The sequence below is a fragment of the Mytilus edulis genome, chromosome 8, assembly GCF_963676685.1.
Source record: "Mytilus edulis chromosome 8, xbMytEdul2.2, whole genome shotgun sequence".
Lineage (NCBI taxonomy): Eukaryota > Metazoa > Mollusca > Bivalvia > Mytilida > Mytilidae > Mytilus > Mytilus edulis.
Window position 1 is genome coordinate 37041048 of NC_092351.1, and position 16254 is coordinate 37057301.

General features: G+C 32.2%; 1 protein-coding gene across 1 annotated transcript; it reads left to right on the forward strand.

The window, feature by feature from the left end:
* Positions 1 to 2574: 2574 nt before the first annotated feature.
* LOC139486790 (uncharacterized) lies at positions 2575 to 15822 on the forward strand. The gene is made up of 6 exons (XM_071271754.1): positions 2575 to 2663; positions 3627 to 3674; positions 5179 to 5209; positions 8231 to 9302; positions 10981 to 11037; positions 15305 to 15822. The coding sequence occupies exons 2-6, from the start codon at positions 3635 to 3637 to the stop codon at positions 15464 to 15466; spliced, it is 1362 nt and encodes a 453-aa protein (XP_071127855.1). The 5' UTR covers positions 2575 to 2663; positions 3627 to 3634; the 3' UTR covers positions 15467 to 15822.
* Positions 15823 to 16254: the final 432 nt, after the last annotated feature.

The following is a 16254-nucleotide window of genomic DNA, read 5'->3' on the forward strand; positions in this document are numbered from 1 at the left end:
ACTAACTGATGACACTGGAACAATAGATAAGTAAGTCTTCTTATGATAGAGATAAAAAATTCTAGTATGTAATCTTGTTTTTATCATTTACTGAGAGCTTTTTATACTGAAATTTTGAACAATGACAAAGTTTCCAGCATTTTGATACAAAAGGGAAATATTCCTGTGCACACGAAAACTAATGTTCTTTCAATACACCATTTTTTTCGGAGTATTCCACGAAGTCCTTTAGAAAATAAGAAGAAGTTACATGATTGCATTTGAGACAACTATTCGTCATAGTTCAAACTACGAAGATCAAAGCAATAATTAAAAGTCACCTTCATCCATGAAAAAACGCTCAATATGTAACCTATAAAAGGTTGACAAATTTGAAAGAATCAACTCGAGAAAAAACTAACAGCCTCATTTTTACTATACAATTTACGAAACAAAACATAACAGACATGAACCAACGAAAACCACTTAGTTTCAGGCTAATGAATTGGGAAAGGCAGATTAAAAACTTGGTTTAACATGAAGCATGGTAAAATATACAGAAATCTCCCTATTTGCCAAAACTAAGTTTTCTAGCAAGCCATATCGAATTTACTTTCAATTAAAAGTATTGTGTTAGTAAAAAAAATTGATGCTCAAGTAAAAGAAAAGTATATTTACAAGAAAAATGAATTTGGCCATTTTTGAAGAATTTGAAGGACAGGGCCAATTTTGTTTGGCATGCTTGAGTGGTCTTCTTCATATATTTGCCTTAAATGTTTCTATCAGATTTTCCCGTATTCTCCCCGTACTTGTTGATTATTTATACGGTTAGATCCTAGCTCCTTAGATCTTCCTATGGTTATCTTAGACGGATCAACCCTATCAGATTACCCAAGTTTGAGTTTCTTTGTTTTGCATGCTTTCCTTTGTTTTGTGACAATTTGGCGGGAATGCCTAATGCGCAATAAAAAACAAAATTATCTATACTATTAAACGAGAAGACCTCATTTTGGGTGTCGCTTCTCTTCCTTCCACAATAAATCAATCATCATGCCTCTGTGTCTTATAGGTAACATGCATAGTCGCATTTGTCATCCATTCTTATGATTATTCAGATTGAGTTATTTTGGGAGAAAAACGACAAAAAAGGAGTTCGGATATGATTCCGTCATCGGACTGACTTTTAGTCATAGATAAGACTTCCGGTTTTAAAGATGCACAAATACAACCAATCGTATGATAGATGACAAAAATGAAGAATAAATAAGCCAATCAGAGCGTTCTCCATATCATGGTGTTTAGATCGCAAGAACCACAACTATTATACCTCCTTATAGAGGACAATTATTTTTCGCGTTTATCTACATGTAAACTACGATGAAACTACTTTAATATATAGAGACAAGCTGTATATGCCCGCGATTTCGCGGGTGTGTTCTAGTTAATATGGAAAATAATAACTTTCAAATTTGGCATAGAAAGAATCCATTGCCTATGCAGAAATTCGAATTCAAGACCTTTAACATATAGACCCACGATTCAAACCCCTACACCAGGACGACTGGATACCACCTCACTGTTATATATAAAATTGTGTCCGAGGGGCACAAAAGGTGTACTATATAGATAGAGGAAGATGTGGTGTGAGTAACAATGATAGTATAAAATGATATATATTTTATTAACCATTGACTCATTGTCATATGAATAATACTTCTAGGACTTAATTTTCTAGTAAAGTACTGAACATAGACTTACGTACCATCGACAATATATCAATTGAGGGGAAATGTTTTACTGCCGGACTGAATTTACTGTTACTCAGTTTTTATATAGATCTCCGATTCGTTATCCTCATATAATACGATCACAAGACTTGTGATAGATCTTAATTTTATTCAGATTGTAAGACATCATTAACTCAACGAAATGTGTGGCCTTTCTGGTTTGATAATGGTGTAGATTTCCTATATTTTAAATAGGTCCTTAATTTGCGTTTTGTATAATAAATTGGGTCAGTCTAAGCAAATGTTTTGGACAAAACCATGGATTTTATATCTTCTGCACTATTTATGCGTTGTAGTATGAAATATTCTATAAAGTAAATTATCAAATAGTTATCATTAAAGCATTTTTTATAACCAAATACTGTTACTCTATAATTAAATTTTGTACAACTATTGAATTAATGATTATCTTAGAATTGTCAATTGTCACTTTCGCATTGGGAATATGTTCACAACCATGTACAGAGTATGATTTGTTAAGAAGTGGCATTTGTTTGTTAAATTAACATATCTAAAGCATACTAGTATACCTAAGAAATTACTTCTCATATGAATTGTTCATGCAGCTACACAGTCTTTCTTCCATGCTTAGACTGCAATATATCAGATTATTATTATTTCCAATATTAATTGCACAAGTTCACGGTAAACTTTCCTATACTCTTTGATGAAGTATTTTTGAGTTTTTTTTAGCATGTAAATATAGTTTTACCACTTACTTTGCTTGTTTGCAATTGCATTAGTTGTAAAATGACTTAACCTTTCTAATGTATGAATACAATCATTATATAGATATCAGTTTTATATATATATTGATTTTGACAATAATGTTGTAACAAGAAACAAAATAAACCAACCTAAACCAAGAAAGGAAAGAAAAAGTAAAAAGAATTCAAGGTAAATATTTAACTCTTACTTTGATATCGTGCAAGGGCTTAATCCATGTCAATTATTGATATATTCTATTGACAAATAAAAGGTTAGTGCACTGTTCATGTTTCCGGAAAGAAATACACAAAAACAGAATTTTATTAAGTCGTGAGATTCTGTTAAAATTGTAAAACTATTATACAAATAGTTCATTTTTCCAAAATGAATGTAATTTATATATAATTAAGGCAAGATTTATTCGTGTAAAGAAGCTCGTGTCTGCATGTCAAATTCTTACTGGTTGTTCCCCATTTAAAAGAGATACACGTGGCTCTCTTCCATCTGATTGGAAATACGGACGCTATTTTATATCGTGAATCAAGTCTTTTGTTTAACAATCTCACGCCTTCAATGTATCGATGAGCAGGTAAGTATTTCTGCTACTGGACATTAATGAAATTATTGTCTTGATCTATAAAGTATTTCATTTATTACCGCAAGAATTCAGATGTCTCATCAGCACCATCCGTCTAACTCGTTAGGGAGCAATTATGTACTGCCTACTGCAATAGAGTGATGCTGTGCTTCTTCGGAATATACTGTGTTACTTCGAATGGAAGGGTGTGTCACTTCCTTTGAAGTTTGCATAAATGCTAAAAAAACATTTTAGGCAGGGACCGGTCAAAATGTATACATAGCTGAATTTATTCCCAAAGGCATTGAACCATCTCATAATTTGTGATTTTGATATTGACAATAGATAATGATTTTAGTCATTCTTTCAATTAAATTTAGTTGGTTCATTTTAGTTGAGGGTAAGGTTACTTTTGTGAAATTTTAGATTGGGGAAATATATTTCAACCAATACAGAATTTAAATGATCCAAATAGTGAATTCAAAACTTTCAACGTTTATTCGATAACCTCATCAATTATCAACCTGCATTACTCATGTACTAAAGTGTTGTTGTTTTTTGTATTTCTATGACAGCCGAATCAATGCTAAAGTTTGAAGAAATGATAAACGAAAATATGAAAGGTAAATACATTAATCCTAGCTTACCTCTTGTGCTGTTGATTAAACTATAGCCATATTTGACGTATCGTATATATCCCTATACATTATGCGTTTACTTTTCTGTATTGGCTAGAAGTATATGGGAGGGTTGAGATCTCACAAACATGTTTAACCCCGGCGCATTTTTGCGCCTGTCCCAAGTCAGGAGCCTCTGGCCTTTGTTAGTCTTTTAGTTTCTTGTTTACAATTTGGAGTTTAGTATGGTGTTCATTATCACTGAACTAGTATATATTTGCTTAGGGGCCAGCTGAAGGACGCCTCCGGGTGCGAAAATTTCTCGTCGCATTGAAGACCTGTTGGTGACCTTCTGCTGTTGTCTGCTCTATGGTCGGGTTGTTGTCTCTTTGGCACATTCCCCATTTCCATTCTCAATTTTATTATTCACTAGGTTAAATATTTATCCCGTTGCTTATGGATGTACACCTCTAAGATGCCAAAACATTATATAATTAAACTTCTTTTTCTTGACCATTTCTGGTGGTTTATATAACAATAAAAGAATAATTGCTGTAAAAAACAGTCATATGGTGGTCACTGCTTTTATAGCTAAGGTCATTTGAAAGTAACCTATTTTAAATGATTCTTTCATCTTTTATAATGAAGCTATTATCATGAAAAAAAATCATGGTGCATAGTTTTAATATAGATGAGTGGACCAATCTGATTCCATTTAACTTGAATAATAGAAAGGTTTATGAAATGTTGTTGCTTTTTCGTGTCAAATTGACCATGCTGTCAATTTTGTCAATTTGGGATTTTGCCCTTTTATTTACAACAAAAAGAATGTTATTTCAACTTTTTTGTAATAAATGATTGAAAAAATACATATCTAAGAGATTTTGAAAGAAAAAAGTTATTAATTGAAATGTTTGGCAATAAGGAGAACAATTCTTTATCATGGGAGAGTTTTTAAAATGTTATATAAAATTATCGTAAACACTAACAAAGGCTTTCAATTCTCTAAAATATTGAACTGCTGAAAAAAGCATACAAACAGACGGAAATTAAATGCAGGAATTACCAATGAACTATCAACAAATGTTAAGTCGCATGCAAAATAATTTATTTGATCTCTGTCTTTTCGTTTTTGTTCAATTGCATCAATTATTTGATATTTACTTATACTTTTTTTGTGTAATTTTCTGTGCCCTTATATATCACAGGATTTTTATTAGTACAGTAGGAATCACTTTCTATTGAACAGGGCTTGTGTGGACACCAAGTTTATGTAGTTGTTTTTGTTTTACTATATCAGACGATTTATCAATTTGATCATGTACAGAATTTCATCCATCTGCCATGGCATACAACGATCACTAATGGACATTATTTGTTGAATTTTATAAACTTTTGATCCAAATCCTGGTATTTTAGGAGGCACCTGTTGCTTTATCTTGAGATCACTGATAAAATTATTTTAAACATATTAACTCTACGTATAAAATTTGATTGTGTTCTATTTCAGATGAAGAAAAGCGGACTGAAGAATGTATGAGGTTAGAATAAATAAAGATGTATGAGTTGTTGAATATTACTTACAAACGAATATATACCCGGTGGCCTACTAAAACACAACACATATGACTTGTTTGACGCAGATATGATGCAGATCTTTTCTAATTATTTTTTACTCCTAGTTACTCTCAATATGTTAGGTAATGAGTGGACTATATATTTTCATATTCTAGTAATTTCTTTCAAGCATTCGTCAGAACCGTTTACGAACCGATTTATTTTATTGATATTGGTACTAGCGAGATTTACTTAAATACCCTAGTGAAAAGTGAATCTTTTGAATTTTTCAAGGAAACAATGAAATACAAACTAAGAGTACGTTAAAATTAAAAATTTCCATTGCTATCTTAGGTTTTTTGCTTTAAAAGACGTTTAAAAATATATATATTCATAAGTATAGACATAACATTGTATTAACTCGTTGCGTTTTCAGTAATTATCTTATTAGTAAAGCAAAATCAAAATTTTTAACTAAAGTCTAGATATATAAATAATTTAGGAGCTATACGACCAAAGGCTATCTTAAAAGTATAACCAAAAACCATTTCGACCGGGAACTACTATGTTGCTCTTACAGCTGAAAAATCCATCTGCTGGTATCTATCTAAAAGCATTACCTTTCGACACAATATTTGATAGACTTTTTTTAATCATGTATATATTTATATTTAAAAGTCTAATTCCACCGTGTAGAACGCCACATGCGGGGTGTCGGCTATGTTTGACATGGGGTGGCAATTTTGAAGCGACGAAAAAGTAAGAAGGTAAGTTCAAGCATCAAAATTTCTTATTTCTAGAACTCTCAGTACCATATAATGTATTGCACGGAAGGAACCGCAACATAATCTATTTCCTGAAAGCAAAAGCAGTCGTTTTCAGTGCTCAGTTTTCTCAAACACCTCGCCCTAGTTTTCCGTGTTGCAGATTTTGAGGCTTTATATGCAAATTTCGGTATAACAAACTACTTTACACAGCCATCACCCGTATCATTTATATAGAATTGTATTCCTCTCATTGACTTATACCAAATACCAGTTTCATAGTTAAAATTAATTGGTTTTAAAACTGTTATTCATCAAAATATAAAGTGTCGCTCGGGGTGTCAGATTTTGCGTCGCAAGGGGTAGAGGCTTGTCATAAAAAATACATATTTGCTTGTAAATTAGTCTTAATATGATATATTTTATTTCAAACACATTTACTTTACCATGACAAAACAAGGATTTTTCATTTTGCCGGTTTTGGGTCTAATAAAATATATGCTTTTGATTTCATTCACATCTACTTTACCATGAAAAAATAAGGGTTTTTCATTTTGCCTGTTTTTGGTCTTATAAAACATGTGCTTTTGATTTCATTCATAGTAAAAAAAAAATGGCTTAAAATATTTAGTTTTCAAGCTGGTAAACCATTTCTTTTCCTTTTCAGTCACTATCATGGTAAAAAAAAGTCAAGGCTATGGCTCAATAAACCAAAACATCACAAAATAGTCCTCAATATAAGATATGCCCGAAGCCTCCACCAGCCAAAATGCATCATAGTTCATCAGCAGGTTCATCTAAAAAGCACTCGTGCACGCCGCAAAAATCCATTACTCCTAAAAGAATTAGAACACTCTCTCCAATGAAACACTCAACGGCATCTTTTTCAGCGAATGACAACACAACTTCAAGTAATACTGAAGACGATGATACTACAATTGTCAATGAGAAAACAACGACTTATATACACAATATACAACGGAACAGGTTTACAAGAAAAAATGATTCAAGACAGTTATTTCGTTCGTTATCGCCCAGCAAGAACTATCCGTTTTCTGTTACACATCTATCATATCATATCTACTTTGAAGGTCTACTCTGACTATATACATATCTCTAAACGAACCGGAATTGAATAAAATTTGAAGAATTTGATGTAGCCTGTGTTTTTCTGGGTTGAATTTCTGTTACATTTATGTTCCTATTTTTGTAGGTGTGTTTGAATTAAAAAGTATCAGATAGAGATCGATTTATAAGAAAATGTATTCTTTTTTTTATGACAAGCCTCTACCCCTTGCGACGCAAAATCTGACACCCCGGGCGACACTTTATATTTTGATGAATAGCAGTTTTAAAACCAATTAATTTTAACTAAGAAACTGGTTTTTGGTATAAGTCAATGAGAGGAATACAATTCTATATAAATGATACGGAGGGTAGCTGTGTAAAGTAGTTTTTTATAACGAAATTTGCATATAAAGCCTCAAAATCTGCAACACGGAAAACTAGGGCGAGGTGTTTGAGAAAACTGAGCACTGAAAACGACTGCTTCTGCTTTCAGGAAATAGATTATGTTGCGGTTCCTACCGTGCAATACATTATATGGTACTGAAAGTTCTAGAAATAAGACATTTTGATGCTTGAACTTACTTTCTTACTTTTTCGTCGCTTCAAAATTGCCACCCCATGTCAAACATAGCCGACACCCCGCAAGTGGCGTTCTACACGGTGAATTCTATTGTAATTTTTTACCCGATATACAAATGCAATTTGAACCACTCACGTCACTCTTACTTTATCACAGATGATCATTTTAAGACATCGATGTTTGAATTTTGAAGATATCCTTAATACAAAGAGGTCATTTCTTTTATTTCCTTGATTATGATGTTCCGTATGAACCTTTTTGAATGTATATTTCTTTGTTGCTTTCATAGGCGCGATTTGCATAAAGGCATTATTAATAAACGTTTAAAACACCAGTAAAGACAACTTACATGACCTTACATTAGGCCTAACTTATATTTTTATTTATACACAGTGTCCTTTTTTTGTAAGCAATCTTACTCAACAATTTTTATATACAGTATATACCGTATAGGATAATGATTCAATTCATTATGAATCACTGGAAAAAAGTTTATTATACAAAAATATATATATGTTGTGTTCTTTCTTTTTATATTCTTTCTTCGTAATGGGACACTTTCTAACTTGATGTGGCTTTTTTGTATCCCACAGGCACACGTTTTTGATGACAATATTATTTTTTATAACGGAGAATATTAAAAAGATCATCAAATGCAGACAAACACTATCTATGAAGTATCATTGTTTGAATTCTATTCTGTATCTTCTTTGGAAATCAGGAGATATTGAGGCAAATCCTGGGCCTCCCGCCAATTCAATAATATACAGAAACTGGTTGTATGACGTTTGCTCAGTTGTCCGTAAGGCCACAATAGGTGTGTCACCTTACTGCAAGATGAAGAATATTTGGCAACAGCAACCAGACAACTGGCCTCCTGGAGAAATGTATTTTGATCCAAGAAACAGCAACAGTAACGTTCAAAATGTTGAGGCGTTCCTTCAAACCCTTCAACAATGTTGTGATCACTCGTGTAAATTGGATCATGACATTCAATCCGAGATAGAAACTTGGAAATCTCACAAAAGTAAGGACAACAGTCAACTGTTAAAATTGTATACAACAAGAATATGTTGCAGGTCAATAGAACAAAGTATGAAAATAATTCAAAGTCATTTATCAGATGAAGAAGTTCTGCAATTGGAAGAACATACCGGAATAAACATAATTATATCTTGTCAACCAGCTACGTCACAGCAATGTATCACACCAAAACTTTTTAGAGCGGACACAACCCGAAAGATGGCATCTTTTTTATGCAGAATCTTCTATGGAAAAGATCCGGAGCAAAAATGTGACCATATCTGGAAAGAAACACCAGTCGGTTGGCCATCAGATTGCAGATTTTACAATCCATACAATGGAGGTAAACGATGTGCTGAGAACGAAGATAAAAGACTTGTTAGAGAACTCATAACATTGTGTGAAAACAATACAATCTTTTTCCCGAAACCATATAAAGATATGATTAAGGCTTGGCTAACTGATGACCATGATTCATTGTCAAAATTGATGACAAGGCAAACAGCTGAAATTGGAATAAAAAAGGCATTGCGAAAATTACATGAAGCGGGTTTGTTGAAAGATTCAAAGGTTGCTAAACATTTGAAAGAACTTGGGCTTCTTGTTCAATCTACCGAAAGTATTATAGATACAAAGTCACAAGTAAGTATATGTATTACTGAAAAACTATTATACCAGGGTTTTCGATATCACAAACTAGTCAAAACATTTACTTAATTTTATCATCGGTATAAGGAAACAATTCGTAAATATAATCCAACATGCAGACATCTTATACGTTCAAGTATTTCACATCCAATATTTTATGGTAATATTCTTTACAAAGCACAAAAATGTCAGTATTCACCTCAAAAACTTACAAAACCTTTAAACAGACTTATTACGAAGGGATATAGTTACGATACTGTTGTCAGATCATTAAAGATTGTATATTTTGGCTTTGATATTGATTCACTTATAGGGTCTTTGCATTGGAACTAAACACATATTTTATGATAGTATGATATACTAAACCCCTAACGTGAGGGATGTGCCTGATATTCATATGATGAAGACATAATCTTTCAATCAGTTTAATTGAGGTCTGGAGCTGGCATGTCAGTTAACTGCTAGTACTCTGCTGTTATTTATGTATTATTGTCTTTTTGTTTATTTTCTTTGGTTACATCTTCTGATATCGGACTCGGACTTCTCTTGAACTGAATTTTAATGTGCGTATTGTTATGCGTTTACTTTTTCTACATTAGCTAGAGGTATAGGGGAGGATTGAGATCTCATAAACATGTTTAACCCCGCCGCAAGTTTGCTCCTGTCCCAAGTCAGGACCCTCTGGCCTTTGTTAGTCTTGTATGATTTTTAATTTTAGTTTCTTGTGTATAATTTGGAGTTTAGTATGACGTCCATTATCACGGAACTGGTATACATATTTTTTAAGGGGCCAGCTGAAGGACACCTCCGGGTGCGGGAGTTTCTTGCTACATTGAAGACTCATTGGTGGCCTTCGGCTGTTGTCTGCTCTGTGGTAGGGGTGTTGTCACTTTGACTCATTCCCCATTTCCTTTCTCAATGTGTTTTGCAGTGGAAAAGTTACAAAAATCAAATATTTGACTATCTTTTAGTTGTAGCAATTTTCAAGTGTGTGGATTTCGTGTCCTATCTAATACCAAACAAAGAATAATAAATTGTTATTTAAATTATGACAATTATAAGAAATAGACAACATTTGTTTTCAAAATAAAATAAAAACAATCAATTTTCAATAATGAACGGTTTTTGAATTGGATGGCTATTAGCATGTCGTGGTGTTCTATTGTATTGTTAATTTCTGTGTTTCTATACACTGATTTGTTTTTATTTGTTTGCAATGTGGTCCTATCGTGTGTTTGTGTTATAGTTGAATTTGCCGGGGGTTTGGCTTGCCGCAAGGCCAGGTTCGGCTCACAATTTTCTTATTTAAATGTCCTGAAAAAAGTCCGGAAAGAGGCAATTGTTTTCTTATAGTTATTTTCTGTTTGTGTTGCATTGACGTTTGGTTTTTTTTGTTGCACTTTAACTTTGTACTTTATTTGGCCTTTTTTTTACTTTTTTGGATTCGAGTGTCACTGGGGAGTCTTTGTAGACGAGACGCGCGTCTTGGGTAAATACAAACAACAAAATCCTGGTATCTATAATGAGTTTATTTAGTATTTCTTATGTTTCGTTGTTTTCCTCTCATATTTATTGTGTTTCCCTCAGTTTCAGTTTGTAACCCGGATTTGTTTTCTCGACATTTGAACAGCGGTATACTATTGTTGCCTTTATTTCAAAAAATTATTTTCAGAAAAGGAGGACTATGAATACAACAACTACGTCTCAAGTCAAAAGAACAAGAATACAAGTAATGTATAAACCATAGCACAAGCTTCTCATTTTTAAACAAATCATTTTGAATGTTCTTACTCAAAACAGAAATCAAAGATGAACTTTTCAAAAAGACTACATTTTAACACCCTTTTATGAAAATATTTATTGTTTATGATCCTATTTGATAAATCAATCCTGTCTGAGCCACGTCTTTCCAAAACTGAATGTTCCCAGTCCTTTTCCATGGGTAGACTTCCGATGTGGTTCAAAAGAAATAACCAACTTTACGCAGGAGTTTTTTAATATTCAAAATTAGTCAAATAGTTAGTATTTTCTGTACTGAATAGTTTTAAAACACACTTTTTAAGCAATTTACGTATTTGATAATTTTACAAAATATCAAATTCTTACCACAATCCTTGAATAACTGTGTTATGTTGTTCTTTTGGCTTTTATAGCTCTTTCCCATATTCTTAGAATTCTTATAGACCTCATTAGAGATTTTTCGACGCCTTTATAACAATTGTTCAGATTTTGGTAAAAGCATCAAGTTTTTCAGAAAGGAGTAGGTTCAGTAAGACCCCTTTTTGGCCCAAAAATATAGCAGTTTTACAAAATTGTTAAAATGTAAACCTTTAGTTATTTATTGGACAGTGGAATGCTTCTGCTACATAAATATGGGCTGTTTTTGACAATACAATGCACATATATACGGTACTAGCACCATTAAGTCATGCTAAATTACTAAAATCCTCATAATTCCAGCATTTTTGTTAAATTTTAGACGGTTTTCGTGTAAAACGAAAGTGGCCGCATTCGTGTTCATCCTTAATATTGAAATGTAAGTTGTATTTTATGATAATACATAACATATATAAAGATTGAGGATGAACACGGATATGGCCACTTTCATTTTACCAAAAACCATCTGAAAAGTGACATTTTTTGGCATATTAGGTAGATTTTTCATATTTGAGCTTGAATCGGATCGTTTTTAATGACTAAATCTGTTAAAATCTTTCACATAAACTAATTAATTCAAATAAAATAGTGTTTAAAAAGTGGTCAAAATCTTTCGTCACATGAACCTGAAATTTGAGGCCAAAATCGGTCCTTACCGGACCTACTCCTTTAGTTAAGGTCAAAGAAAAAATTTATAGCTATGGACCTAATTCAGAAAAATAAAATGGCTGCTCTGGGCGGCCATTTTAAAATGGCCTCATAAAAATTCAGACTAATTATTAAAAAAAAATATTAAAAATAAATGACATTACTAACTTCGATAACATTTACTATATTCATCAGTAATGAAAAAAGAAAATCATCTCAGGACTGGACATATTGAAGTATTGGTGGCCATCTTGAATGGTGACCATTTTGAAAACATCATTTTTCAACATTATTCGCTATTCGTATTAGTTTGCTACTTGTCTTTATAGTCATTTGTTTATGCATTTACCGCTACTTTCGCAAATCATAGTTATTTGACTGCTGCTATTTTTTTTTATAGGATATTCATCAAGTGGTGAAGTAAGGCATTAAGGTTTTTTTCGCTCAGAAAATAAGATATATACAATATACTCTATATCGAAAAGGAAAACAATTTTGGTATTGAAATTACTGGAGCTGAAAACCCCTGTGAATAAATAGTAAGTAAAGAATTGCAAGGATACGTTATGATGTACAATGCCACACTCTCTCATCATTCAGCTTGAAACAGTTGAATAAAGGCCAGAAACACTCTATAATCACAAGGTAAAAGGTACTAATTCTGTAAAAAAAACACCACCAAAAACAGACACATTTGCGATGAATCAAATAAAACAATGACTGCAATGAGTATGTTTTTCTTTTGGTTTATTTTTTTTTGGTAAAGTATCTACCGATCATCACGAAGCATCAACAATTATGAACGACAAAGGAGTATGTGAGTGCACTTAAACTACAATCCACCGTTTTCTAAGCAAGAGTGCTGGAGATTTACTATCACTACACCAGATATCATGCTAAATGTTTGTTAAAATTACACAGCAAGGTAATAAGACAGATTTCAAAGGTACAGAAAGAAAGTCAGGAATCTGCTATCCATGGAAGGGGGCTTGTCAAATATATAGAACATTGACAGCTCACAGTCTGGAACCGATATTGTTCACAATTTCATTGAAACTAACCCTGGCGTTCTTACGGTGTCTTTTAATCCTCCTATTTGCCATGTTCTCCAGTTTTATCAAACACCATAAAAGGCATGATACTTAAGCCTCCTGTAATATTACATCTCCAGCACTTAGTTTGACTAAGATAACATTGTCTTATAGTTTAAGTGCACAGTCATACACCATTTCTGTTGATTATTAATAACGATGCGTTGTGAAGATCGCCAGATACATCATCAAAGAAACAATGTACAGCAGTCATTGTTCTTGTTGATCCAATACCTCTTTTATGTGAGTATTAGTGTACTTTTTTCTTTCCATCGACAACTTATCTTCAACTTCAGAAGTTTGTTTTCGCTTTTACCTATGGAATATTTTGAGATCTTGAAGTTTGTTTAAATAGAATTTGCGACATTTTGCCTTGTGATTCTAGAGTGTTCCTACAGTTCAATAGCCTTCATACAACTGTTTTAAATTGAGCGCAACACATTTGTTTGCTTGCAACAAAGAACCGATAACCAGCTCACATGTCTATGCATGTTCTTTTTGTAACTGCTTGGCTTTACAAATCATCTCATGACTTGCCGTTTCACACATCATATCCAATAAGCTATAGGTTATTCAGCTCTAGTGATTTCAATATCTGGCCAAGGTGTTGTTCGAAATCTATAAAGATGAAAACGTCTTTGATAAACTATATCAGTTATACGTAATTTTTGTTGTAAAAAAAATACTTAGGGCAAACATGTAAGTAAACATGTGCATGCCTTGTCTACCCGTTTAGTGATATCCAATGAATCATTAAAACGCGAATAATGATATATTGCAAATTCATGTTTTCAAAAAGTGCCATCATTCAATATGTCCTCCGAAGATAGTCCTTGTCATTTGCGATTAATATACCATGTGTTATCAAACGACTGAACTATCTGGGAACCCTTCTGCAACACATCCGTTACGAATAAAATGTAAAAAGTAAAAGTTAACATGATTACCGATCCAAATCAAGTTGTAGATATGGGGTACAATGTGCTTAAATATGATAGACAGATACAGCTATTGTATCGTTTGACAAAATATGAAGAACTCATTTATCGTGTGATATTTTTAACGGCAATTGAGAATATTTTGGCAGTTGATTTGCTTATGTTATTATTTGTATATGCTACTCATTTTGTCTTCAACCAAGGTTTTCTGAAAATTGTTTCAGATAATATAAATAAAATGATTTATCCTCAAATCAGCTTACTATGTACAAAGGACTGGTACACTTATAAATGTTTGCGTTATTTCTGCTTGTCAAAATAAAGTCTCCTGTTGTCTCTTTTCCAGGTTGAGCAAACAGTAATATTGATATTGCCTTTTGCGACAGTCATTAAGATGTTAACAACTAACGTTTTAACTGTTTGGTGTACTTTCATGATAAAAACAATATATGTACATTGTCATACCATATACAATTCATTTGAACTTGTCAAGAGGAAAACTCGGCGGTCCTCGCGTTTCGTCATGTTTTTTAAGGTCATTAAGTTTTAACTGTTGGCTGTAAATTTCATTATAAAAACAATGTAAATAATATTGCATATTTTTTTTCATCAAATTTTGACTCTGGAGCTATACCAATTTTGTCAAGATAATTTTAAGATTTTTCAAGATGGCCGCCGTTCTATATTGGTAACATTTTCATAAATTTTGTTCAACAAGACAATTGGTATAAATACTATTAGTGTTTTTATCAAGATGCATGTCAATATCTTCCCTGATATAAATTTCATGAATTATTTTATGATTTTATAAAAATCAGACGTCCGCCATTTAAAAAATGGCTGCCTTTCTCGACTTTCAGACTAGATCCATAGCTGAAAATATTTTCCATGACATATACTACTACTTTGCAAAATTTCATGCTTTTACCACAATCTGAGCACTTATGCCAAAAATCTTCACAAATCGACTAGACTATTAAAAATTGCACGAAATGAAACTTTTAAATGGACAAGAAATTATCACGTTGACAAACGTTAGAGCTGGTAGCCTTAACCAAGTAGAAATCTCTAATAAAAAATATTGTCTTAGTTTTAGAACACTTACACATTATAAAGAAGTATGTTTTGAAGATTCCTTAAATGCTAACATTTCTATATTTAGTATGACCAAGAACAAGGACTGGACGCCACACTGAAAGAATTGTTACCTGAATGTTCTATCGTGGAGCTTTTGGACAAAAGTGATTCGCATCTGCTGGATATGATAAGTCCAAAGTTATCAAATGGTTTCCTGGACGATGCAACTGACGACATACAATTTTAATGAACATCAATTATAACCAAAAAACTGATGCGAAATTGTCCCTGAATACTAGATTTTAGACAATTACTATGATGCATTATTCATGCCAACAATGTGACAAGATGAACATCTATAGACGTTGATCACATTTCATAACTTTATAGAATTAATCATACAGGACAAAATGATTATTTCATCAATTCTAATAAATAGTTCACTGTTAATGGTTTACTCAAGTCTTAAATAAAATTGTTCCAAGTGTGAGTGGATATTGATTGTAAGGTAACTTTCAGTAAACGACATATTATGAATTCAAAATGTCTCATGTTTTACGTACTGTGATTTTAAAAAGAAATGAGATGTTTTATCAATGCCAAATATGGGACAAGATGATCATTTCACGAATTTAAAGATTACATTTATTATTTTATAGGAATAGCTTCAGGAAACGTGAACAGGAGCTTTCGTCTGATTTAAGACAATATATAGATCAAGACATTCCTTCATTTTATTAATATTTATATTTAGTATTTAGATACAGCGCGTGTTATATGTTTTCATTATAATAGCATTGTCAGACATTTTTGGAACTTATGTATATACTATACATGCATTGTTATGTACTATCAACTACAAAAGATTATTTGTGGATGTCATTGTCAAATTTTCTATCATCTACATCCTTTATTGTTTGCTTCTTTGTTAGATTCATTTATTTACATTATTCATTATTCTTTCTGAACATTTGATAAAAAAAAGCAATAAGATATATATAAAAAAAATCATTTTATTGCTTCAATCAATAATCA